This window comes from Suillus clintonianus (genome assembly GCF_016758775.1).
Source record: "Suillus clintonianus strain FC179 chromosome Unknown DEU56scaffold_33, whole genome shotgun sequence".
In the NCBI taxonomy this organism is placed as follows: Eukaryota; Fungi; Basidiomycota; class Agaricomycetes; order Boletales; family Suillaceae; genus Suillus; species Suillus clintonianus.
Genome location: NW_024539257.1, coordinates 1 through 24,025, shown reverse-complemented (window position 1 = coordinate 24,025; position 24,025 = coordinate 1). Strand labels below are relative to the sequence as shown.

Genomic DNA, 24,025 nt, shown 5'->3' with positions numbered 1-24,025 from the left:
TTGCCATGCATGTCCGAGACCGTAACATCGATTGATGTGGTCCACCTCTTTCTCTACGACACGGAACGCACACGACTCCCATTACCCGTTCCCAAAACAACGTTGGGAACGAGACTACCACTTTGTAAGAATCGGGAAGTTTTCAACGTTGTCAACAGTCACGCCAGACTCGGGAACGTGGTGTACATGTTATGTGCATCTGACAATCAAAACGTTTTGTTCGTTCGTACTATCTCCTTCAAACAAGTTGTTTTCCGTTGGATGCACTTCCACGGGGTTCATCAAATCCCGAATTTTATGGATCACGGTAGATCTTCGCTCAGACTCCATGGGGACTTCTAGTACTACTTTTCATTTTTGCCGCTCTGAATCCCCCCGACCGCAGATCGTTCTTGGCTCGTGTACCAAAAGAATTCCCCGTGTGTCGGAAGGATCGTGCACGTTATCTGTCGACTTGCCGCCAAAAGCTTTCTTCCAGATGTTACTATCCCTGATTTTCTGGCACAGTATATCTGCGCCCAAATACCTCAAAGCCTCACGTCCGAGTCCGAGTCGAGACAAACATGGAAGTCACGTCACAAACACATACAAGGCAATAGGACTCCATGCACCCGAACCAACCTGTTTATCCAATGCTCACATCAACATCGAGCTCGAAGAGGATTGACTGATGAAAATGTCGTCCTAGTACGAAAAATGACGGCATTTTCATTACCAGTCTACATATTTAACAACAGAACAGAGCTCGCAGAGGTGCACGGAGTCCTTATCTGGGCTCGGATGTTGTGACATCCCTGCTGCAAAGCATATAATAATCATTGTGTTCGGCAGCTGCCTTCCTCAGAACCATCAATCGAATTCACTCCAAGTGGCAGGCTCATAGCTCATCTTATCATGTCTGTCCCGCTTACCGGTAATTACAAGATCTGCAATGTCCATTATGACTCGAATCAGGTGTTTGACTTGCAAGTTGGAGGTCACAACCCTGTCCTTCCTATTATCGGTCGCCGTAACGCGAAATTCAAGAGTTCCCAGACCGAAATCTTTGTCAATGTCAATTCCTTGACTCAGAGGATGCAGGCTAACGATCACCACAGTGGACATTACAAGTGGTGGGCGATGCGTCTCCGGAGTTCAAGGGATATAAGGTCGTCAGATTGATCAACGTCAAAACCGGCACATATGCCCAGCCAAAGGAGGAGACGCCGAGCATCGTAAGTAGTGGAGCTTTGCGCCAAAGAACCCTTTTGACATCTTCACATATGCCAGGGCGAACATGTCGTCGGTGCCCCCGGGATCGTGGATTGGTTGCTTGCCCCGACCAAGACCATTGGACAGTACTCGTAAGTAATCCGACTGAAGGCTGCATCGCATTGTTGTACAAGTTAATCATGTACGCCCAGGATTCAAACCCCTGACGGAGAATTTGCCTGTGCCCTTCTCAGCCGCATGGATTACACTCCGGTATGCACTCACCACGTTCTAGAAGACGGTACTCACGGTATCTGCAGGTCCAGCTCGAGCCCGTTGATGACGAGGACCCTACGCAGATCTGGAAGTTTTGCCCTATCTAAATGATTGAGACAACGGCTCAAGCTGGCGAACAACGTACTCAGTGGATTTCCGTGTTGTACGGCTTTAGTTGGTTATTGAGGCCGTGTCTCGAGGGGGTGCGGTGTCTTCGGGAGTTAACAGGGCTGTGCTTGATTTATCTACTAGTTCTTGAATAAAACCGTCGGTCGTGTAAATCCAGTGTCGATGGATACCGTTCATTCTCATCATGCGTTGGGTCGTATGACGCTGTCACGTATAATTATTGGTTCAGACGTAGGAGCCGATTGAAGCGCAATCAATGGATTGGAAAGAATTCGGGTACAAGTAAGGATCATACAACATTCTACTGGCTACACTAGTGTATTGCAGAGGGGTATTATGTCGAAATCAATCATTCACACCAATACACCGGTCCATCTCCCAAAAAATCACAGGGGTACTCAGTACCCTCTTCTAAGCCTACTATTTTCTTCCCGCAACCTCTCATTCTCCTCCCTCAACTTTTTCACCTCCCCGCCCCACTCTTCCATCTCCTGCCTCAGCCCCCGTCCCATTCGCAGCATGTCAACATGCAGTGCTTTCATGTCAGCGTGACTTTTGGCCTGCATGTCCGCAATGAGCCCCCGGAAGAGCTCGTACGCACCGCTTGCACTAGAATGCATAGGGAAAGTACTTGGGGTTGGCACGAGTGGCGACGGAACCCAGGTCGGTGCCGTGTGGCGGCGGGGGGAAACTTGCATCGAGAGCTCGCGCTCACGGGCCATTTGCGCCTCTTCTTCATCTTCTTCCACGGCCTCTAACTCTTCGCATCTTTCAGCATTGTTCGCATCCAAATTCACCTCTTTCTCTTTCCCTTTATTCGTGCTTCCCCTGGACTTTGCGGTACCAATAACACCAAGGCCTGTGCTCCCTGTCTCTGCCCTCGTCCTCCCTGTACTGGTTCTTACCCTTGGTTTCTGGGCTTCAACTATTCCTGCCGACTGTCTCTTCATGTCGGAAACAGGTGTTGCTGGGTCCATCAGCAAATCCGGAGACGACAGGTCTGTGTGCGTATTATCGTCCTCATTAGCAGGCGTCTTTGAGCGAGTGCTGTCCCTCGTCTTGGACGAAGAAATCGATATCGTCGACGGGGCACGCCTCAAGGAAGACCCCCCAGTTTTCGTGCCCACACTTAGGTTCGATGAGGTTCTCGTAATCTCAGAACGGGCAGACGATCCGGAAGCAACCCTCGTCTCTCTCGTTTTATCTCTGCGCAAGGAAGCCAGTCTACTGGAGATCGATTCACCAGGGTGCACGTGACTACCCAAAAGCACTGCCTTTTGGGAAGATGCGGCGCGTGCGCTCGGTCGCATTGGGGTGTCACTTGCATCATCAAAGATGTTTTCCCGCGATGTAGACACCCTAGTGCGCAGTACGCCAGTTGCTGGTTTTGAGACACATGTTAGCGCTATCTACATGGATGCTGCACAAAGGGTGACCCACTAGAACTGTCGGTGCCTCTGCCACCGCGCGGTGATATGGGATTCCTCAATGGCGAGAAAGCACCTCGGTTTGAGACGCGCCTAGTTGGCGTACTGGTCTCTAGAGCATCCTGCTTCTTGGGTGTCCCAGTAATGGCCGTCGTGATTGACGACTTTCTCGGCACGGCAGCTGTAACAGGTCGGAGGGGAGAACGAACGTTCGAGGCTGCTTTGGCGCGAGCACGTGCAGGAGAAGAGGTTGCTGATGCATTGGAAATACTTGGTTTCACAGAAGACGCAGAGGCTCTTAATCTTTTCTATGTATCTCGTCAGATTGCGAATGCTAGATGATATATCGAATGGTGTGGCAAAGATACGTACCTGAACAGCGAGACATACTACTCCTTGTCCAGCCTCACCCACAAAAACTCTCTTCATCTCCTTGTCCAGTTCCCTGAGATTGAGAATCCTCAGACCGTCTCGCATCCCGAGGTAGATAGCTGCACCCTCGGGTGTAAATGTGATCGAGGTGATGGTTTCCGGGGAAATGATCGTCTTGAATAGCCTATGACCAGGAAGTCAATGCGTAATGGAATTGAATATATGTATACGTACCCCTTATCCTTATCCAAATCAACAAGGCCGACACTATCTGCGCTTGCAACAGCAACCAGCGTCTTGCTAAATGGGCTACACGCAATGCCCACTACGTCTTGTCCTACGCTAATGGGTCTCACGGGAGCGGAGGGCTTGCTCGCGTCGTAAACCAGTACATCACGCCCGAAACCAAGAAGCAGACGGGTACGAACATGAGAATGGAATGACACGGTGCTCACAGACCTTGCAGCACTTGTGGGGAGGGGGAGAGATATATGTTTGGCAGGAACGAGTAGGTCGTGAATATGCACGCCCTTTGAAGAGGCAGAAGCAATGAGCGTGCTGTCGTTTGATACAGCCAACGCAGTGACCGCCGTTCCATGGGTTTCGAACGTCTTGTACAGTTTTGCTGATCCGGTTGCATACTCCAGCACTATCACCTTCCTCCCGACGCCCAATACTACATTTCCGGACGGAGTGACGGCCATAGCAGTGATCTCTCCTTCCTCCTTGGATTGCACATATGTGGCCTCATCCAATCGGCTTTGCGAGATTATGAAACGATCGATGCCAAAGGGAGAGGCAAGATAGAGAGATGAGTTATCGGGGGACCATGCTGATGCAAAATATCGAGATGGAAGAGGCTGGCTTATTGGAAGGAAAGGCGGAGGATTCTTAAGGGTGACAGGAGAAGCCAGCGCGAGGGCTGTCGTGGTGACCAAGGCAAGCATGTTAGTCTTATAAAACTAATACTGACTGATTTTCAAGGAGTGGTTGACTGTGGATGAATGAGTGGTTGTCCTGTTAAGACCAGTGGGATGAAGAAAAGGGATAGTCTATAGATCGAACAAGTTCCACAGCGCGTGAATCGAGACGCGTCAATCACGTGATGCAAAATTTACGCGCGTCTGAGTCAGATCTCACTCTGAGCAGTGAGTACTAGTGAGTAGCTGCCCAAAGTTGCCATTACCCATATCACTATACTTTTTCAGCACTCTCGCTATGAGAGGCTAATCCCTTACACACCAGTCCCCACATCTGCAGGGTCATACGAATACCCTCAATCTTCACACGCTTTCTGTTCCACGGAAAATCAATCATAGTTTGATTCTATCAGCTGCGCTATAATGACACGCTTCATAACCCCCGAACTAGCGAGACGACGGTCGAAAGCTTAACCCAGTTTTCGTCGCGCTCCGTCGCCTGTTCATGAACTACGCACAGAGCCCTTTCGGGCATTGTTTCCCGGTACACTAAGTCCACATGGAAGGTAGAGTAGGATTCGTGAATTTCACAACGACGCGACACTAAGCCAATTCGAGTCAAACCTATCAGGCAAGCGGAGATACGCTTGGTTGTGATTGAAGCACTGCGTGGAAACTTTCAATCATCATTGTGGTGGAACAGGAGCTACGCTGCAGTGCTTGTACGTCACGGCAATCAAACCCAAGAAAACCGTAAACCCAATGCTCACAAAACAGCATTTCCAATGCCTGACATGGCGCATCAACGAATCGACGCTTGGAGCCCACTAGTATCTGATCTCCGACATCAGAGCCACGATGGTGACCGGACGGACTACTAGGACTTTGCTAGTGCAAGATCTACAGATTAGCTCCCGTGCTAACGTATTGCAGGTATGTGTTTCACGCTATTAGTCGCTCTGATGACTTACGATAGACTAGTGATCTGCTAATGATCCATGCGGTGTATGCTGCGATGAAATGGGCGACCTATCACCGCCACTATCTAGTACAAGATTCTTTAATATCATCGCAGTACTGCTTTCTGGCGTCGAAGTATATAAGTCTAAGGAAGTTGGCAATCAAAACATCCCAGCAACATTTTCCAACCTTCATTCACCTTTAGAATTTAGACACTTCGCATTAATGGCACACATCGCAGTCACCACCACCACCACCACCACTACCGCTGGATTCGTTACATCCCCCAGGACATCTATTGTCCCTGAACAGCCCAATACTCTCCACGACGTCATCGCTCAAGCTGTTGACAGCTATCCGTTGCACGAGCTTGGTTTCATAACTTCCTCGGCACATGACTCCTCCATTCAGACGAAGACCTTCAGCGCATTCAACCAATATGTTCGCAACCTTGCACGTGCCATGCTAGAGTGGGGCAAACCCACAGGCTCAGTCGTCGTCGTGTACCTGACGGAGCACGAAGATAATATGACTGCTGTTTGGGCGTGTCTGTTGGCTGGCTTTGTGCCCTGCTTACAGCCCGCACTTAGCGCGCAACAAGCGCACAAGGAGGGCCATGTCGCTCACATCAAGAACTTGTTTGGGTCTGCTACTTGGCTGACCAGCGAGCTTGGGGCTGAACAGATCAACTCCATTTCTGGTCTGGAGGTTCACCTGCTCTCCGAATTAAAATCGTCGGCGGAGAAATTTACCGTCGCAGCTGACTGGGTTGCATACGAGGCTAAGCCGGACGACGAGGCCATCCTGTTCCTGACTTCAGGGTCAACTGGATTCTCGAAGGCGGTTGTGCACACGCACCGTACCATCCTTGCTGCATGCCGCGCCAAGGGGCAAAGCTACGGCCTGACTTCCGAATCTCAAGTCTTGAACTGTAAGACGCACGTCATCTAAATAAGCTTTTTGAAATTAATCATGACATTCAGGGGTCGGATTTGATCACGTCGCGGGATCATTGGAAATGCACATCACACCTCTGCTATACGGTGCTTCGCAACTCCACGTGCATGCATCTGCTATCCTCGCCGATCCTCTCCGGCTTCTCCGTCTGATCGACGAAAAGGTATGTTGACATTCCATCATAACATAACGTTCTCCTCATCATTATATTTAGTCGATTGAACTGGCTTTCGCCCCGAACTTCCTGCTCTCTAAGCTCACCCGTGATCTAGAGAAGCGCACCGACCTCTTCGGAAGCTTCGACCTTTCCTCCATCAAGCGCATTAACAGCGGAGGTGAAGCCGTGGTTTCCAAGACAGCGCAAGCGTTCGCTGCTACGATGAAGCAGCTTAGCAAGAACCCCTCTGCGGTGTCCTTTGTGATCTCCGCTGGATTTGGAATGACAGAAACATGGTCAGGATATTCTAATAATATTGATACCTCAGCTGACGGGCTGTTGCAGCGCTGGATGCATTTACGACCCTGTCGATGTCCTCAAAAACAAGCCTGCTCACGAGTTCCTTGATCTCGGTCGTCCTATCAATGGTTGTGAGATGCGCATCGTTGACCCTGAAGATGGCGCTACCCTGCGCCCCGACGGGGAAAGCGGCGAGCTTCAGGTTCGCGGACCGATGGTCTTCGTCCGCTACTACAACAATGCAGAGGCTACGTCCTCTAGCTTTGTTGAGGGCGGCTGGTACCGCACCGGAGACGTTGGCATCATCGAGAATGGTGTCATGCGCCTTAGCGGTCGTATCAAAGATACCGTCATAGTCCATGGTGTCTCATATGGTATCCCTGAGCTCGAGACCTACCTCCAGACCGTTGAAGGGGTCACACACTCGTTCCTCGCCGCTGCTCCGTACCGCGCTCCTGGACAGGAGACCGAAGGATTCATTATTTTCTACTCACCAACGTTCGACCTCAACGGAGCAGACGCCTCCACCAAGCTCTTTGCCACGCACCGCGCCCTGCGCGATATTTGTGTGAAGATGATCACCCTGCCACCTCAGTTTGTCGTCCCCATCCCTGTGAACCAGATGGAGAAGACCACTCTCGGCAAGCTTTCTCGTGCACGTCTCATCAGTCTCTTCAAGCAAGGCCAGCTTGCTCAGCACATCGCCCGCTCTGAGGAGCTCCTCAGCGAGGCGCGAGGCGCTACCTTCGTTGCCCCGTCTACCGAGACAGAAAAGGCGCTTGCCAAGATATATGCGGGCATCTTCAACCTCGCAGAGAGCGAGATGTCGGCGAGCGACAACTTCTTCGAACTCGGCGGGACTTCCATTGATGTCATCAGGTGAATATATCTGTCCCCGCCGTACAACGACCTTTACTAATATATATAATCTCCAGACTCAAGCGTGAAGGAGAGGCACACTTCGGCCTCCCTGAGATCCCTACCATCCAAATCCTCAAGCACCCCGTTGTCTCCAGCCTCGCCAACTATGTGAACGCCTTGCTCTCCAAGGATAGCCAGGCTGAGGAGTACGACCCCATCGTTCCCCTCCAACTCACCGGCAACAAGACTCCCATCTTCTTCGTTCACCCTGGTGTCGGAGAGGTTCTCATTTTCGTCAATCTTGCCAAATACTTCCAAAATGAACGTCCGTTCTACGCACTCCGTGCACGTGGCTTTGAGCCCGGACACCCCTTCTTTACCTCTATGGACGAGATGGTGTCTTGCTATGCCGCAGCAGTCAAGAGGACTCAGGCGACGGGACCATACGCCATCGCGGGGTACAGTTACGGCGGTGTTGTCGCATTTGAAGTCGCCAAGAGGCTCGAGGCCATGGGTGACGAAGTCAAATTCACCGGCCTCATCAACATTCCTCCTCATATCGCCGACCGCATGCACGAGATCGACTGGACGGGCGGCATGCTCAACTTGTCGTACTTCCTCGGTCTTGTGTCGAAGCACGACGCCAATGATCTTGCACCTGCTCTGAGGCCAATGACGAGGACGGAGCAGCTCGAGGTGGTGTGGAAGTTGTCTCCCGCTGAACGTCTGGTCGAGCTGCAGTTGACTCCCGGGAAGCTCGACCACTGGGTTGACATTGCCGGGTCTCTGATTGAGTGTGGAAAGGACTACAACCCATCAGGCTCAGTTTGTAAGTTCTTCATTTTCTGACTTCGGCACCTCTTGTTGACATGTCACCTCCTCTCTTCAGCCGCAGTCGACGTTTTCTATGCTATTCCCCTCCGTGGCAGCAAGGCTGACTGGCTGAACAACCAGCTCAAGCCATGGTCTGGCTTCAGCCGTGGCGAGGCATCATATACTGATGTGCCTGGGCAACACTACACGCTCATGGACTTTGACCACGTCCCGCAGTTCCAAAAGATCTTCCGCGGCCGTCTCGAGGCTCGTGGCTTGTAGAAGTTATATCGACATAATGTGGTTAGATATTTATCTTGCGTCGATGATCGATGATTCCCAGGTATCTATTCAGCTATGCTCGGAATACATATGTTTCATATCTAATTCGCTCGACTAATTACATCGCCATGCATATATTGTTGTCTCATGACAAAAGTACATATTAGAAATGATTTTGATTGTCCTTGTGACTTCACCGTTTGGAGTGACATCATGGACATGAACGTTGCGGTTGATTTGTATCCTTCCATGCCTTACCACGCACCGAGGCCATTATTCTTACTGCAACTTAGGAACACGTCTGGAATCTTTGCGTGCTGATTTATTTCAATCCAGATAACAAGTGATTTAATGTTTTACAAGTGCATAAGAAAAATTGGACCCTGGCTATTGGATGGAAATGGCGTGCCACACAAGAGTCTTGGGGTCAGTTGTTTCTTGCGGGGCTTTGTTTTTTCTGCAGGACAGCTGGTATGCCCTAAGTAGGGTAGGATGCGTCGAGTATCTCGAATCTATATACAAAAGTTCGATTTCCTGTTGTAAGTTAATATACAATGTAACATAAGTGCCTTCTAGATATCATTCCGAGTTCATGCGGGTATCGATGAAAACACGTCCGAGGCTCCCTTTAATCCATGCAACTACAATATCTCTAGCGTCCTGATGTCCATCATGTCATGAACAGCAGCCATGTTCTTGACCCGTGCCATGATATTGATATCAGATACAATTCTTTTGTATTCCCCACCACGCTGCTTTGCTAGGAAAAGCGCGCCAAAAGGCTGTCCAAGGCGGACGATCAACCTTAGCTTTCGTGACTGAGAGTCCATATCAGCGGGCTCATTCTCTCCATGAGAGTCGCTGAAGGAATCATCCAACGGAGACTCGAGCACGGATCCGTCCATGCTCTGCGTATCATCTGCAAAGTCAGGGTGTCCGAGGTCTTGACGATTCCATGGACGAACGAGCAGGAACGTCTGCTGAATGGACTTTGGCCGTAAGAATTGAGCCAGTTTGTCCTGAGTGGTGATTGTCAGGTCTTGAAGACCGGCTGCCTTGATATCATAAGTGAAACATGACTCCTGGTCTTGATCACGCCTCCGTCTGACTTCTGTCACGGGAAATACGATGCACGGCAGTTGTAATCTGGAGGTCGCGAAGCGAGGGGCGCTGAGGTCATCAAGGATGGTATACAGTTTCGAAGCTGACGCTACAGTCACGCTGTTTTGCAGTGTGGAGACCGATGTCTGCATTTCGTCTTCGGATAGAGATGGTGGCGTGCATGGCGGGGCTCTATACGAGGAAATGTCAGCTGGGAGACAGCTATTGAACTCGGATGATTTTCCGACCCAGTCAAGGGCACTAATGTCGCCTGAATGGGCTATGATCTCCTGCAAGAGTCGTCCAAGCGCGCTGTCTTTCTTCTCGCCATATATCACATTGAGGTGGACGCGGAAAATGCCAAACAATGAGTATGCAATATCTTCCTGCAATGTGGTGGTACGGCTCGACGCCCATTGAAGTTTCTCTCGGGTCCCTCCCATCCCCGGGCAGAAGGCGACGAGCGCCCGGTGATTTATACCTGTTGAACGCTCCAACTCCTGCATGATAGCGAACGATTGCTTGTGATTGCTTGAGCGATCATTCAGATATGGGGACCAATCTGCTTGGTAGAAGAGAACAATGTTAGGAGCGAGGAATTCCTGGACAGTCCACCCTCGTGTATTCCAAGTGCTGTTTGCGAGTGCACCAGAGTCTGACGAAGGCGGAACATCCGATAGGTAGACGATGGTGAGTGCTGAGAGGCGATACCAGACGAACATGGAGTTGACTGATTCTTGGAGCTCCTTATTGTTGGTCTGGTCAATGCAGCAGGTATCGCTCCACGCCCAGCAATACCCCGCTTCACGAGCAGTTTGGCAGAACATCTGCAACTTCACTACCGTTCCCACTGGATCCAAATCGTACACGGCCGTGTCCTGGATATTACACAGCAGTGGCTCCTTGCTTTCCCACCTATGTGATAACATGACCCAACGGAAGTACATCTCTACTGCTTCTTTGATGAGCCTCGTTTGGAGGTGCGCACGCGTCATTGATGAATACAAAAGCTCTTTGTACTCGTTGCTCGTCGTGAAGGTATGAATTTGTGCCTGTCGATCGCATAAACGTCCAGTGGAAGTGTTGATGAGACGAAGTGGGGCATTTTCAAGGTGTGCATGAACAGCTGTTCGAAAAGCATTTTCCACGTCTACTGGACTGACATACTGTTGACGCAGCTCTGTTTAAAGAGATCATCATCTAGTCGTCACATGAATTTTTTGGGCTTACTTCGTATCTCTGCATCTGGCGAATCATCCAACTTGCAGAGCATGGTTTTGAAGGCCTGGACCGCTTCACCATAGCGTTGTGCACCTTGAAGCGCTGTATGCTTAAGTTCGTAACCAACATAAGACGAAGGGTCGAGTTCCACGACCTACGAAATCAGCACGGTCAGCACGATAACTAGGAAAAACGATGGACATCGCACCTTTTCCGCGTCATCAAGGGCTTCCACATACAGGTTTTGCGCCAACTTCGCCTTACTGCGATGTGCAAAGGAGGAGTGACACGAGGAATCCAGCGCGATAGATGCCGAATACAGTTCAATAGCCATCTCATAGTTGCTTTCGGCGGCAGCGGCATCTCCTTTTGTAATACAGCGTGCAGTGCAGTGACTGCAGTCCTGTTTGAAGGCTAATCGACACCAGAATGAGTCTCGATGTTCAAATTGTCCAAGACCCCCATGTATTCACCGGTAGACCATTTGAGGAAACTGGGCTTTGCAGCCTCTGCAATTGTGCGGTGCATCATATACTGATGAGCTTCGACAGCTTCGACCACTCGATCGGCACGGAGGAACGCTTCGCACCGTCTTTGGTTGACGGTTTCCCATAATGAATCCAAGTCCCAGCCGAAGAGCTAACCAGTACATCATCATTCAGTGGAAGTGGCCTCTGCAACTTCGTAGTAACGCACCACTGTGAATATCTTCAATCTAGGTTCAAAAAGTGCTCCGCGAAAGAATAAGTCGGTTATACTGGGAATACCATCGTTAAGTCGATCAGCGGCTTCGCTGTACCGCCCATCCTTGAAAGCAATTATTGCAAGCTGCATGCGTAGATATAACTGACGAGTGCGTTCGAGAGTGAGAAAATTCATGAGGTCTGAAATGAAGCCTACATTGACAATGCTGTACGGAGATGTACCCGAGCGTTGATAGGTGGTGGAGAGTTCTTGAACTCGTCTCATTGCCTCATCATGACGATTGGCATTGAAAAGTGCAATAGCCTAGAAAATGTCATTGAAGCCTTATCGTGAAAGACTGACTATGAAAACAGTGACGAGAGTACCTTGATCAAAAATAAAAAGTCGATAGCAATCGGATCACGATTCAAAAATATGAAAGCAAGATCAAAAGCTTCCATTGCGTCGTAGAACTGCTGGTTGCCGCAGAGGGCGATGCCTTTGGAAATGTGACCCAATAACGAGGGTTGGATGGCAATTGACTATGTGACAAATCTGAGTCAACCTGTCATCGACAGCCTCATGATAAGCAGAGCATCTGACCTTGACTGCATCTTGTAGCGCACTCTCCCACTCGGAATTGCGCGCCCTTACAACTGAACGATCGGCATAGGTGTCGTGGTTGTTGCCATCTGCGTCGGTCTCTCGGGTCAGCAGCTCTTCATCAGGATGCAGGCCCCCAGCAATGGATGCATTGTGGACCGTCATGTTTATACCAAGGACTCTCTGCATGAAGCAAACTCACGTGTTATGATAAGTAGATGCATTGAAGGTGAACAGCTCACGTCAAATAAAGACTGTGTTTCTCCAGTGGGCTCGTCATTAATATTGTTGTGACCGCGCACCATGACAGGCAGCTGCGACAGAATCGAGTGGAAGTGAATAAGAAGGCCGAACCATGATTAGCATCAGAATACCTGTGTATCACTACCAAAAAGGAGTCGCAGTCGCTCATCCTCTAGTATCCTTTCTTCTGCATCGTGTTGCTCAAGTATGCTCTTAATAGACCAGAGCGAAACTACCCCATCTTCGTCTCCACTCACGAGCAGTTCTTCATTGGGAGAGATTGTGACACTGTAAACCCCAACGTCGTGTTCGAGGGACTGTCCTATTTGCTTGTGTGTTTTTGTGCTCCACAGCCGCACAGTCGTGTCTTTCGATGAAGTTGCGATGAAAGAGCCACCAGAAGAGATGGCGAGCGAGGTGATATGGTGAGTGTGACCAATGCAAGGTTGACCGATTTGGTCTCCGTTAGACGAGTTCCAGAACTTGATTGTTTGGTCCTCTGATGCAGAGAGAAATTGCTGGCCATCAGGTGACCACGCAACACCTTGAATACATCGAGACCATAATGAGTGAGCATCATGATTGATTTTGAGAAGTTCTTCGGCATTATCCGTGCGACAAATCCGGATAATACCGTTTGCTGTGGAGGCCAACTCCAGGCCATTTGGGCTGAATGCCACTGTGGCCACATATGTAAAATGACCTTTGAATGTTTGGAGGACAGCGCCAGTTATCGCGTCCCATATGATAACTGTTTTGTCATATGACCCACTAGCGAGTTTTGTGCCATCGGGGGAGAAAGACACCGCCCAAACAGAGTCAAGCTTGTGATTCGTCAGCTGTAATACTTTCTGGTTGCTCTCGACGTCCCAGATGATGATGGTACCGGGGCTGACACGCGATTCTGCACCGCTCGCAATTCGCGTCTGGTCTGGAGATACTGTAGAGATACGACACTAGGTTCGTCACAGGTCACAGCCATCAACGAATCGAACCTATTTGGTGTGACTGTCACACCAATTTTTTGGGGGCCGAAGCTAATTTGTGACACGTGGTAAAAACATACAGAAAAACATATAAAAAACATATAAAAAACAACAATGCCCAGCTAGATTCTACCTGTTACTTCTCAACTTTACAATAAGATATGAATCAGACAAGAACTTGCCTTGACAAAATCACGATTTCCGAAGCTATTTTTTATGTGGTCACAGGTGACAGGGTAATTCGAAGCTGTGACACTAAGCGTGACTTTGTCACGTGCTGCACGTGACGAAGCTAGTGTCGTATCTCTACAGTATAGCGACTGATTTCACCCAGTTCCGGTGTCCCTTGAATGGCTCTCCTACCAATTCTCCTTTCTCTACGTCCCAAATTCGAAGGGTGCAGTCATATGAAGCAGTGACGGCCCGTCGACTGTCTTTAAAGAACACCGCTGCCCACACTATTTCTGTGTGCCCTCGCATCGTCTGCGTTGGTGCTGGTGCCACTGCCCGCCCTCTCAACATAAGATACGCATCTCGTACTACATCAGGCACCCCTGACATGTTGCATTTACCTAGACAGAGACAGTCAGTAGCACTTGAAGTCCACGAGGAGCGTACTTTGGGTATGTATATGCTTACGTCGTTGATCTTGTGGTGAGTAGTGTTCAATTTCTGCCCACAATCCAACTTATGCATATGTGGGCGCTTGTATACGCTTCTTGTTCTCTCTGTTTTACCACGACGGTTACGGCTTAGATCTCAGGTGGTTTTCTCATCATCACTGCCTCCATACGTAACTATGACTCCAACAACGTGAACCCCCAGTAACATTGTACTTTGTGCTTGTATTACTGACACGTCGTTTCGCAGCATTTTTGGCGCCAAGCGTCTCATCGGTGGCATATCTTCCTGCGAGTCCGGAGGCCCATTTCCCCAGTGCCCGCACTTTTCCGGCTGATCTCCGATGTCGACTTTTCCTGCTCCGGCACACCTTCTGTAGGTGCACCAGTTACGGTGGGCTTGTTGCTGCACAGAGGCGCCTTTTGCAGGTGTATCTGCGCATCACAGTGGCAGCGAAACTCATTTCCTTCCTAGCGTTTCGGGCCAGTGGGTACCACCACTGAATTTGCTCTAATTAGACATGTGACATGCAGCAAATCACTGAAACGCAGCCCCTTCCGGTCATTTTACTCCAACGACCATGTCTTTTAGAAAGATCGACATCGACGTTATTCAACTTACAAGAGTATGGGGTTGCTAGGCTGGGGTGATGTGAATAGAAGCGTGCTCTTGGGGTGGCATGAAAAGGTGCGTCTGGGGCTTGCTTCATACATGAACTTCCTGACCATAAATTTGCAGCTGACAGAAGTTGCTGGCACTGGCTGTATCGTACGAGTAATGACTGATTGAAGAACTGTATGAATGAGCATACCGCCACTGCTAAAGCATTAGGCGTGTTTGTCTTTCAACTGCACGGGAGAATCAGAATCTCCAAACATTCCAATTGACATGGACGTCTACTCAAACAACAAGACCTCATAACGTTTCAGACTCTGCTACGAATTCGACTACAAATACATTTACGAAGAACGTCGCAATGTTACATCATGATCAAGGCTAGTGTTGATACAGTCACTGCAACATGGCCAGTACGGTGAGTCAGATCCCTGGCAGAAAGGCGCTAAAACTTACGCTAAATAGACCCGGCGCTCAGTCAATAAAATCCTCTTCTGTCAGAATGCGGCCATTGAGCATCTTTCCGAGGTGAGTTGGCAGATACCCCATGCCTTTCCTCCTCATTCTGAACAACTCCTTCAGTGGCGGAAGCTGGGATTGCTTGAACGAGCACGATGCTCTCGCAGAAGGGCGATTCTCCTCGCTGATGTACCCGTCGCTGTCGGCTATCAACTCCTCATTCCCTAGATCTGGTGCGTTGAGCCCTAAGAAACTGCAAGTGCGGAGATACATCTTGTAACTGGAGAAATAGAGCTGGCCAGAAAAAAGGTTGAGCTGGCAAATCAGCGATTCCAATGATGTCGACTGTGGTGCCGAAGGAACACAGTAGAGGCGAAGGTCATCACACGCCTGCATTGTCTTTGTGGTGCGAGGAGTATAGACGCACAAGTGAACCGCATTGCTTTTGCGGATACGAGGCAGTAGTGTGTCCACTTCGTTCGGGCTCATGATTACCAGCACTCCAAAGTGACTGGATACGACCCAATTGACGGGCCGCAAATAATCATCCGCGTTCTGTATAGCAGAGAGACCCACCGTGCGAGCGAAGTCATGGGTGACTAAAAGGTTGTGTGCCCACTGGTAACGCTCGTGAAAGGCAGCAGTAGTGTTGACAAAGCAGGATAGTGCTGGAATGAATGCAGAAGACCCCTCGGGAACTCGGCCCGTCTTGACGAATCGACGAACGTCCACATGGAGGACCTGGGCTGCAGGTTCCACCCTGGGCGGTCTCTCCACTTGACGCTCTCTCTCTACTTCATGCACTACCTCCCTTTCTTGTTCCTCATCCAGGTTCCTTTCGATGGCCGATAGATTCAGAAATCCGAGCTCCTCGCACTTCCTTTGAATGTCTGGGTGACAAACCTGGGATACCAGTGAAGATCTGCGCGGTGCGTACATATCCTCCAATGAACGCTCCTCCGGCTGCAACCAGGCTGTCTTCAAAGTCAAGATCGAAGTAGGGGTAGGTGAGAATTGAGTCCACGCGGAATGCCGTGTTTTGAATTCTGATCCCTGTTGAACCCAGTGTGGTGCACGCATTTGAATGTCAAGACAGGTCTCGAGCATCGCCCAGTGCAAAATATCTGCCACGTCGACATCGTCGATGTCAGCTTTCTGGGTCGCCGAACGAATGCTCCGGTCAACTTCAATCGGAGCAAAGAATATTATTGATTGCCCATTGCCCAGCTTCCGCATTCGCATGCATCCTGATTGATGATTGTCAAACCTGATTCGCATGAATTCTGAATTCACGAACCTTGCGTCAGACGGTCTTTCGTGACTTTGGGGCCAAGCGTCACAGCAGCTCGGAAACCGGAAGGCAGCTTGACATCTGTGCCTCTAGTATGCGCGTCGTCCAGATATATCACGCACTGGTCAAGCTGCTGGGCAAAGGGGGACGAAACAAGGGGCTCCACTGTCCCATCGCGACTGACAACGACAAGTTCATCATCGTCATTTACGAAAACTGCAGCTTGGGCGTCGCGCTTGGCTTGAAGCCATGCTTCGGCCAACTCTTGATTCTTCAATTCTAGCATCTGCGCACCCACATCCAGGAGCACGCGAACCTCAGGGATTTGTGCGATCAGGGCATCGATGAAATCTTGCATCTTTTGGCCCAGCGGCATGCATGTGTAACAATTGTTCTCCGAGCGCAGAAGAAACGCCAGGACTCGGGCATTGGTACTGCGTTGGTAATCAAGGTCACGTTGCACCATCGAGTTCGGTAGCAGATAACGATTGTCATTGGTGCCAGAAAAGCCGGTTGTGTAATGTTTCTTCTCTTGAGCGAGATCCCACCCGGAGTTGGTGAGTTTACTGGGAAATCCCTTCGCTTCCTTTGGGAAAACAACTCGTGACAAGTAGAAATCTATGACTGCCTTGTTGAATTCGAACAGTTGCTGAAGGTCATGGAGCTGCTCCGCAGATTTTGTATTGATTCCGCTAAGGTGCCGCAAACTTTCTGGGATGGACTGAATTCCATCCACCCAGGATTCATACTCGAGGGCGGGATTATCCTGCTTCAGCAGGAGCTCGAAGCACAACATCAGCTGCTGGAGCGTGAGACGTGCATAGTAATATGACAGGCACGTGAGGGTGATAGCTACGTCGGGATGGCCAAACTCTGCCCGCAGGGAGGGCATGTCTTTAGCGCGGAACGGAACGGCTAGCATCGTTCGTTTTTGGTGGAGGCCATAGTCCACGCGCCAGCGACGTTCTTTGAGGGCATAAACCAAGATTCCACATGCCAGCAGTCCACGCAAGACTAGAGGGCCGGGCCAGACGGTGGTGTGTCTATAGTTTTTCTCCACTAAGTTGATACAAGTATTGGATATCTTCTCAGTTGCGATGAACTTGCGGACGGCTTCTTTTACGTGGAAAGATGCCTGATCGAAGCTGATGTTTTGAAGTGCCCCAATGATGACATCCTCTGCGATCCATTGAACCAAAGCTTCTCCTGCTGCTCGGTGTAGAACTCGAACGAAGGGGACCCCTCCGTGCTCCCGAGTGCACACTTCTGTATGAGAGGGGAATTCACTCGCGAGCCGAGCGGCGTGCTTTGCGACAAGACTAAGCACTTGTTGTGTAGTTGTCCATCTTTCGGGATGACCTTGGAGCGACCTTTGGAGACCGACAGTGTACACCAGCTGGTAGCGGACGTGCAGAATTTCATCACTTTCGTCCAGGATGTCGCGCGTGTGATTTTCGAGCCACAACTGAGTCCGCAGCATGTCTTGAGCAGCATCATTCTGAGGTGACAGCTGGCGATCAACAGCCATGAGCTGGAATGATAGAATATGGTCCGGTTGCACGACCAAAATACCCTTGGCATCCATGCATTCTTGCATCAAGTCACGATACATTTTCACCTGCGCTGAGTTGATAGAGGAAGTGCGGGAGAATGGGATATAGAAAATGCGCCTCTGCGCAAGGCCGCTTAGACGTTCAACCAGGAGCTGGAACATCTGGGCAGATAACGACTTTAGTACGATTACTCGAACCAGTTTTTGGCCATCAGAAAGTGCGGCTGCTGCGAGGGGAACAATCACGTAGGATTTGCCTTCACCCATGTTCAGCTGGAGAGAAGTATTTCGTCCCGTGGATGGCGACATCATCTCCAGTGCAACCTTCACTTGGACAGGCCGTGCCAGGAACTGACTTTCAATCTGAGTACACTGTTATCAGTAGTCATTAACGATTGGTTTCTTTACAGCGTACCTGTATTAAAAGCCAATCAGGGTACACCTCAGGATCAAACCCCTCGCATTCTTCGTTCTCAAATTCCTTGAAGAACTCGACCCAATTTTTGTTGGCAGCAAAGATGAGTAGCCTTCGGGAGCGTTGTAGTTGTAAAAGTGTCTGAGACAGGTGGACGAGAGTAGTACGCCAAGCCTTCCCCAAACTATTTCCTGATGCGGAGGCCATGCGAGTGAGGAGGAAGTTTGGTGTAACTCGGGGCCACAGCCCAGCATTGGCCAATGCTTTCTCAGCAGCAGAAGCAGGGGAGAGGGCGTGTACGACAGCGGTGAGTGAATCTTGGAATCTCTGGCTATGCAGAGAATGGTGCTCAAGCAGTACTTCTGTGGTGTACACTGTGTGATCTGGCGGGATAACGAGCTTTTCTTCACAGAGAATTGACGTGCTCTGGTCTAAATCATTAGCATAGTTCTGGTGGAACCGATTGCTTCCTCGTGCGCGAAAGTCGTCGATCAGCTGTTGCAACCTCGTTGTGACACTGGAATATGGAGATACCGAATCTCTTCGAGTGGAATTGGGCAGAACTTCAAGTTGGGAAGACCCGAGCGTGCGTATAACAGGCGGGTTCCTGTCGAAAAGGAACTGGGCATCAACACATGAGGTCGGTGAAGCAGCATCCCCAAGATTCGAATCAGGATTATATTGTGAGGGTTGTTTCCAAGGAGGATCGGGAACGTAGAATCGGTTCAGGGTCAATTGCTGGACATCTAAGTGCTCCTTCAAACAGTGGTTTGCCCAACAACTACGAAACACTGGACGAAGTTTCTTCGACAATTTCTTGAGATCGAAGTAGCTTGTTTGCAGCGTATCGAGCGTTGGAAGGTTTACGCACGGCCAAGCAGTGCAAACTTCGCTCAGAATGACTTGCTTCTCAGGGCGGCACCTGTCTTCGAAAGCTGCTAGGCGACGCATCCTTAGAGCCTCGTCATTTTCCCCAGGCCATGCAGCTAAGTGGCTCTCCTCGCTGACATCATAACCTTTGGTACAAGAACTGATGAGACTATCCAATCTCGTATTGGAAGGCATAAAGCCATCAGAGATGTCATAGGAGGTGAACTTCGGTGGGCCTGCCAGGCAGCGAATTTCGGGAATTGTGGCGAATGCTAGGAGTGTTGGGACGAGCGCATGCACGTCCAACAAGCTGTACGATACTGAAGCTAGGGTAAACATCAGCTGAAATTTGTCCTTTGTCGTAGCACTACGACAGCAATCGTACGCAGAAAGGAAGATATCAGGAAAAGCCGGTTCAAGCCATTTTTTGGAGTATCGCAAGCTGAGCGGTTCGTCAATGCCCCGGACATTTTGCCACTGAGTCAATAAACTGAGGAGATTCTGTTGCACCGGAAGTCTGCTTGGCCACTGGTGCACCATGAAGGCAGTACGAAACGCCCTCTCTTCCGCATGTTTATCGGAAATATCATGTGAAGCATAGATGACATCTGTGTCACCGAGCGGAAGTGGAAGAGAAAACTGGTCAGGATAGACCGCTGAGGCACGAATGGACACGCGCTCGAGAAGGTGGTTGGTTAACGGTGGAAGATCAAAGGTAGGATGAAGGTTTGAAGACCCTTCTGCGAAAGTGGAAAGTTGCATGCCATAGTCCATGATGGATTTCGCGGCTGGATGAAAACCATGGTGCTGTGCGAGGGACACAAGGCACGACCATGAAACGGTCTGCATTTTCCGAATATGAGCGGGATACCAGACACGCTTGGTTGACAGCGAACTGATCTCACGCAAGAGATCTGCATCACGAGGGCGAAGCTTTGTAAAGGACAGACAAGCTGCAGAATGCAAGAGATGCAGCGCCTCCTCTGTCCCAGTTCGACCCGTCAGGGGATCAGGGAGACAGCCGCTGGTAATAGCGTGGAGGAGCGCCTGATATAGCTTTGTCGTCAGACCTACGCTCCCAGTGAGACAGCGTAGATCTGTGTCAACCCTGTACAAGTGGAATGTCTCTCGGGGACCTTCAGGAGTGATGGTAACCTGGACATGATGACCATTGGCAGAGTATGAGATACGACCGTCTGGGATGATGACGGTGTGTGGGTGCTCGTCCACAATCTGCGACTTCGGACGCAAAACGAGCTGGTTTTTCAATCCAAACATCGTTCCAGTCGACTGAGTGGTATCGACGACCATGTTGCGCATGTTACGGGACTGCATTTCCCCATCCTCGTTGACGAAGAATTCGAGACCATATCGAGGTAAATCAACCTTCAGCGAGGAGAAAGCACTGCCCGATGCTTCATTACATGTGACCATGATGCAGCAAGTGTCCTCAAGAGGACGCATCCTCTCGGAGATCATATCCCACGTTTGGCTGCGTATATCTATAAGAGTGGCACCGTTAGCATTCCGGAGTGTCGAGGAGTCCTGCAGATCTAGAGCAAATCGCAAGACCCAGTTTTCAGGCGAAGACTTCCATGCATTTTCCGCTGGCCGTATCTCTATTTCGCTCGTGTCCAGGTTGAGCCAATGAGTACATCCTGCTATCAAGGGCGTAGGTAAGTCATGCTCAAATTTATGGCTCGGAATGAGCTGAAGGATAGGTGAGCCTTGTTTGACATGCTTCGCGCGGACGATGAGATCGTGAGAGTCGCGGAGAGCGAAAAACACCTTCAGTAAGAAACGGATGCATTATTTTAGCTGCTGAGTGATAATAACGAGGGTGACTAACCTGATGGTCACAGAGATTTCCGCGTGTTGCATACTCCATTCCAGGAATACCAGCTGGAATGATGTCCAGAACTTGCTGTAATTTATAAGTCAGCGTAACCCAACAAAGTCGGTTTCAAAGGCTGACATCACCAAAAATCGATTGGTAGGTAGGATGTTGCACTATCATTGACGGGAGCCTGCCCAGCTGCTTCCCGTCAACAAGCAAGCACCCACTAATCAAGTCGAAGTGCACGGCTTGCGGTGATTGAGACCATGAACGCGCAGTTTGCGACACAAGCCAGCGAGAATTTGGAGCCGGCAATGCTATCCAAGGAGTTCCTCGTCTGTAGCTGCCCCAAATCTCTGCCATCGCACAATCGAGGCCCTCCCTGTGGAACTCCACATATTGGCGAATCGCAGTTTCTAATGCGTGACAACATCTCTTGTCTCGTTCTAGCAGTAGCTTTGAATGTTGTGAAAGATTGTCTGATTGGCTTGGAGTGTTGTCATATATCATGACCGCACAATATGCAAACACTTTGATGTCATCGTTCGACGCCAGAAGCAGTGAAACGTCTCCATCAACATCAAAAGTGCTTCGACAGGTGACTGCCATATCGCGAACGCGCCCTTGTAAGTCCCGGCTGACCGTCTCACCGTAGCTGGCCTGCATTTTCCGTGAAAGCTGCATCAACAACGTAAATGTCGCAGTTCGTATCCTTCGAAGGAGCAAATATCCGCGACTTTTGAGAGTATCTTTCAGTGTCGAGGACAAGACGCGGCGCACAAGCATAATGATAGTGCTGATCGTGATACCTTCCAACCAATTTTCTTCGACGCTCGCCGTTAAATCCTCCAGCTCTCCAAGTAGTGCATGAATGAAGGGCATGCTGTTGGGCTCGTCGTGCCAAATAAAGTCGACGACAGACGAAATTGGGCTGACCTGTGAAACAGCTTGCACGAACAGCATATGGACTTCCTCGCGTCGAAAATCGAGTATCCTCGCATGAAGTTCACGTAGCACGTTCATCCATTGCAATCGTGGTCCACTCCGCAGGGATCCGAATGCGATGAATTCGTGAATGGTCATGTTCTTGTGGCAATCTGCCTGGCGGGCTATGATCTCGTTCGATGTATGAGACGTTCCCGCAAGGTACGGCTGCAAAGCATTGTATGGTCCCTTGGGAAGGAGGAAAGTACACAACTTTCTAGAATTGCAGCGCAACAGTACGTTGGTGGTCCATACACCTGTGGTTGTATCGAAAGGCCGAAATACAAGTCCGTTGTTCACACAAACGGTGTCAAAATTCTTTGTGGGGATGTGAGTGTTGCTGTAATGACATTTGAGGAAGGGTTTGGCGTCCGACGCCAATGTCAGCCTCTGCCTTGGATGGCACTGGCGATAACGCTGCAATGCATGATATTCCGGCAGTGTCATGAAGGCGGGAGTGGGTAAAATGTCTTCTTTGGGAGTGCAAACATCAATGAGGACATGGAATGTCGTAGATCTCCACATCTCGAACGCGACAGGGCATCTTAGCTCAAACACCACCACAATCGCCTGATTGTTGCGGGCCGGTAGCGGCCACTCGTGAACTGTGATAGTCATCGACTTCATCTCCTTTTCTAGGCGACACTTTTCACAGCGCTTTAGCTTGTGGGTTTCCTTGCCGCGGGTGTTGACGTCATATGTATGCGATAAACTTGCTGCGCGCGTCTCCAGTTCAGCGTACCTCTCATTGAGGACGCCAAGTTCAGTTAACTTCTTCTTCCGCTTTACCTGAGCATCCGCTTCGATGGCGAGCTTCAAGCTCTGAAGCTCTGATGACTGGTCAAAATACCGCACTGCGAACGATTTCTCATCGATGGTAGTCGAGAACACCGACGGACAACTAGAAATACAATGACGAGCTTGAAGGTAGGCGTTTAGTTCCTTTAGGCGACCAAGAGCTGAAGGTTTGAGGATATATAGACCCTCCCAAAGGGCCAATGGAATTTCGGGGGGATATTCTGCCAGGAGTGGTATTTGTCCAACAACGATCTTATCAATGGCTACCCAGAGCTCAAAAAGTGTGGTGAGCATGATCGACAAATTCTCCGGGTTTCCATTGTAAGCGTCCAGCGCTCTCGAGGAATATGCAGAGGTGCACGCCTCAATCGAAATGCATGCCAAATCAATGCTCTGAGGAGAAACACGCGCGACCCAGTCATCAATCCCTGATCTAATGGCAGTCTCGAAGTCTGCGAGGGCAAGAGACGGTTCTGCAGCATGAGCAGCTCTCAGGAAGCTCGCATCAGCGTCAAGGAAATCGTTGATTGACCCGCGCACGTGATGGCTGGGATTGAATGGGGGTGGTTGAGGGGACGAATGCTGGTCCTGCAGAGCTTGAAGTATGTACTCTCGACTCGTGTTCAAGGAAAGATGGGTATCTCGCAAGACCCCGAGGGTCTCCGGAGCCCAAGGAGGTGAGGCCCGCTGCGCGTCTTGAACAGATTCCCATCTCTCTTCTAGGATACTCCTTACATTACCGGTGACCATACCAACCATCTGCGACAACTCCGGAGGTGCAGAGGGTCCAAGCTTGAAAAGACGGCGTGCGATCTTTGCCGACATGAAATGCAGGATGTCATTCGACACATCATAGTCGAGGGCAAGGGTTGTAAACTTCGCCATAAAGAACAGCATGAATGATTTATAAGTCGCTCGTCCAAGAGCACTGCGCTCCAGAGTTGTCTGTAAGGCAACGCGAATGACAAGCCAAAGTGGAGACCGCCTCCACGGCAATTTCGCGCTGTCCCACAGCACATCATCTCCAATGCGCTTGCGGATGCGTGGAACATCAGCGATGCGCCCGAGGCCACGCAGTATACCGGTCAGGAGTTCCATGA

The 24,025-nt window shown here is 50.1% G+C and overlaps 4 protein-coding genes across 4 annotated transcripts; 2 read left to right on the top strand and 2 right to left on the bottom strand.

Annotated features, from left to right (window-relative positions):
- Window positions 1-555: 555 nt before the first annotated feature.
- DEU56DRAFT_802437 (uncharacterized protein) lies at window positions 556-1,828 on the top strand. Its single transcript, XM_041353189.1, has 5 exons — window positions 556-1,047; window positions 1,098-1,214; window positions 1,270-1,343; window positions 1,404-1,464; window positions 1,512-1,828. The coding sequence occupies exons 1-5, from the start codon at window positions 895-897 to the stop codon at window positions 1,572-1,574; spliced, it is 468 nt and encodes a 155-aa protein (XP_041208664.1). The 5' UTR covers window positions 556-894; the 3' UTR covers window positions 1,575-1,828.
- Window positions 1,829-1,853: 25 nt separating this feature from the next.
- On the bottom strand, window positions 1,854-4,486 carry DEU56DRAFT_802431 (WD40-repeat-containing domain protein). Its single transcript, XM_041353188.1, has 4 exons — window positions 3,630-4,486; window positions 3,396-3,579; window positions 3,037-3,331; window positions 1,854-2,977 (listed from the first exon to the last, which is right to left on the bottom strand). Exons 1-4 carry the CDS (start codon window positions 4,340-4,342, stop codon window positions 1,995-1,997), a joined length of 2,175 nt encoding a protein of 724 aa, XP_041208663.1. The 5' UTR covers window positions 4,343-4,486; the 3' UTR covers window positions 1,854-1,994.
- Window positions 4,487-5,500: 1,014 nt separating this feature from the next.
- DEU56DRAFT_802423 (atromentin synthetase) lies at window positions 5,501-8,650 on the top strand (the record flags this gene model as incomplete). The annotated part of the gene is made up of 7 exons (XM_041353187.1): window positions 5,501-5,551; window positions 5,588-6,206; window positions 6,259-6,395; window positions 6,447-6,685; window positions 6,735-7,568; window positions 7,625-8,379; window positions 8,440-8,650. 7 exons carry the CDS (start codon window positions 5,501-5,503, stop codon window positions 8,643-8,645), a joined length of 2,841 nt encoding a protein of 946 aa, XP_041208662.1. The 3' UTR covers window positions 8,646-8,650.
- Window positions 8,651-15,193: 6,543 nt separating this feature from the next.
- Window positions 15,194-24,023, bottom strand: DEU56DRAFT_886916 (uncharacterized protein; the record flags this gene model as incomplete). The annotated part of the gene is made up of 5 exons (XM_041356210.1): window positions 15,194-16,425; window positions 16,476-18,384; window positions 18,437-21,094; window positions 21,156-21,230; window positions 21,282-24,023. 5 exons carry the CDS (start codon window positions 24,021-24,023, stop codon window positions 15,194-15,196), a joined length of 8,616 nt encoding a protein of 2,871 aa, XP_041208661.1.
- Between the last annotated feature and the right edge of the window lie 2 nt (window positions 24,024-24,025).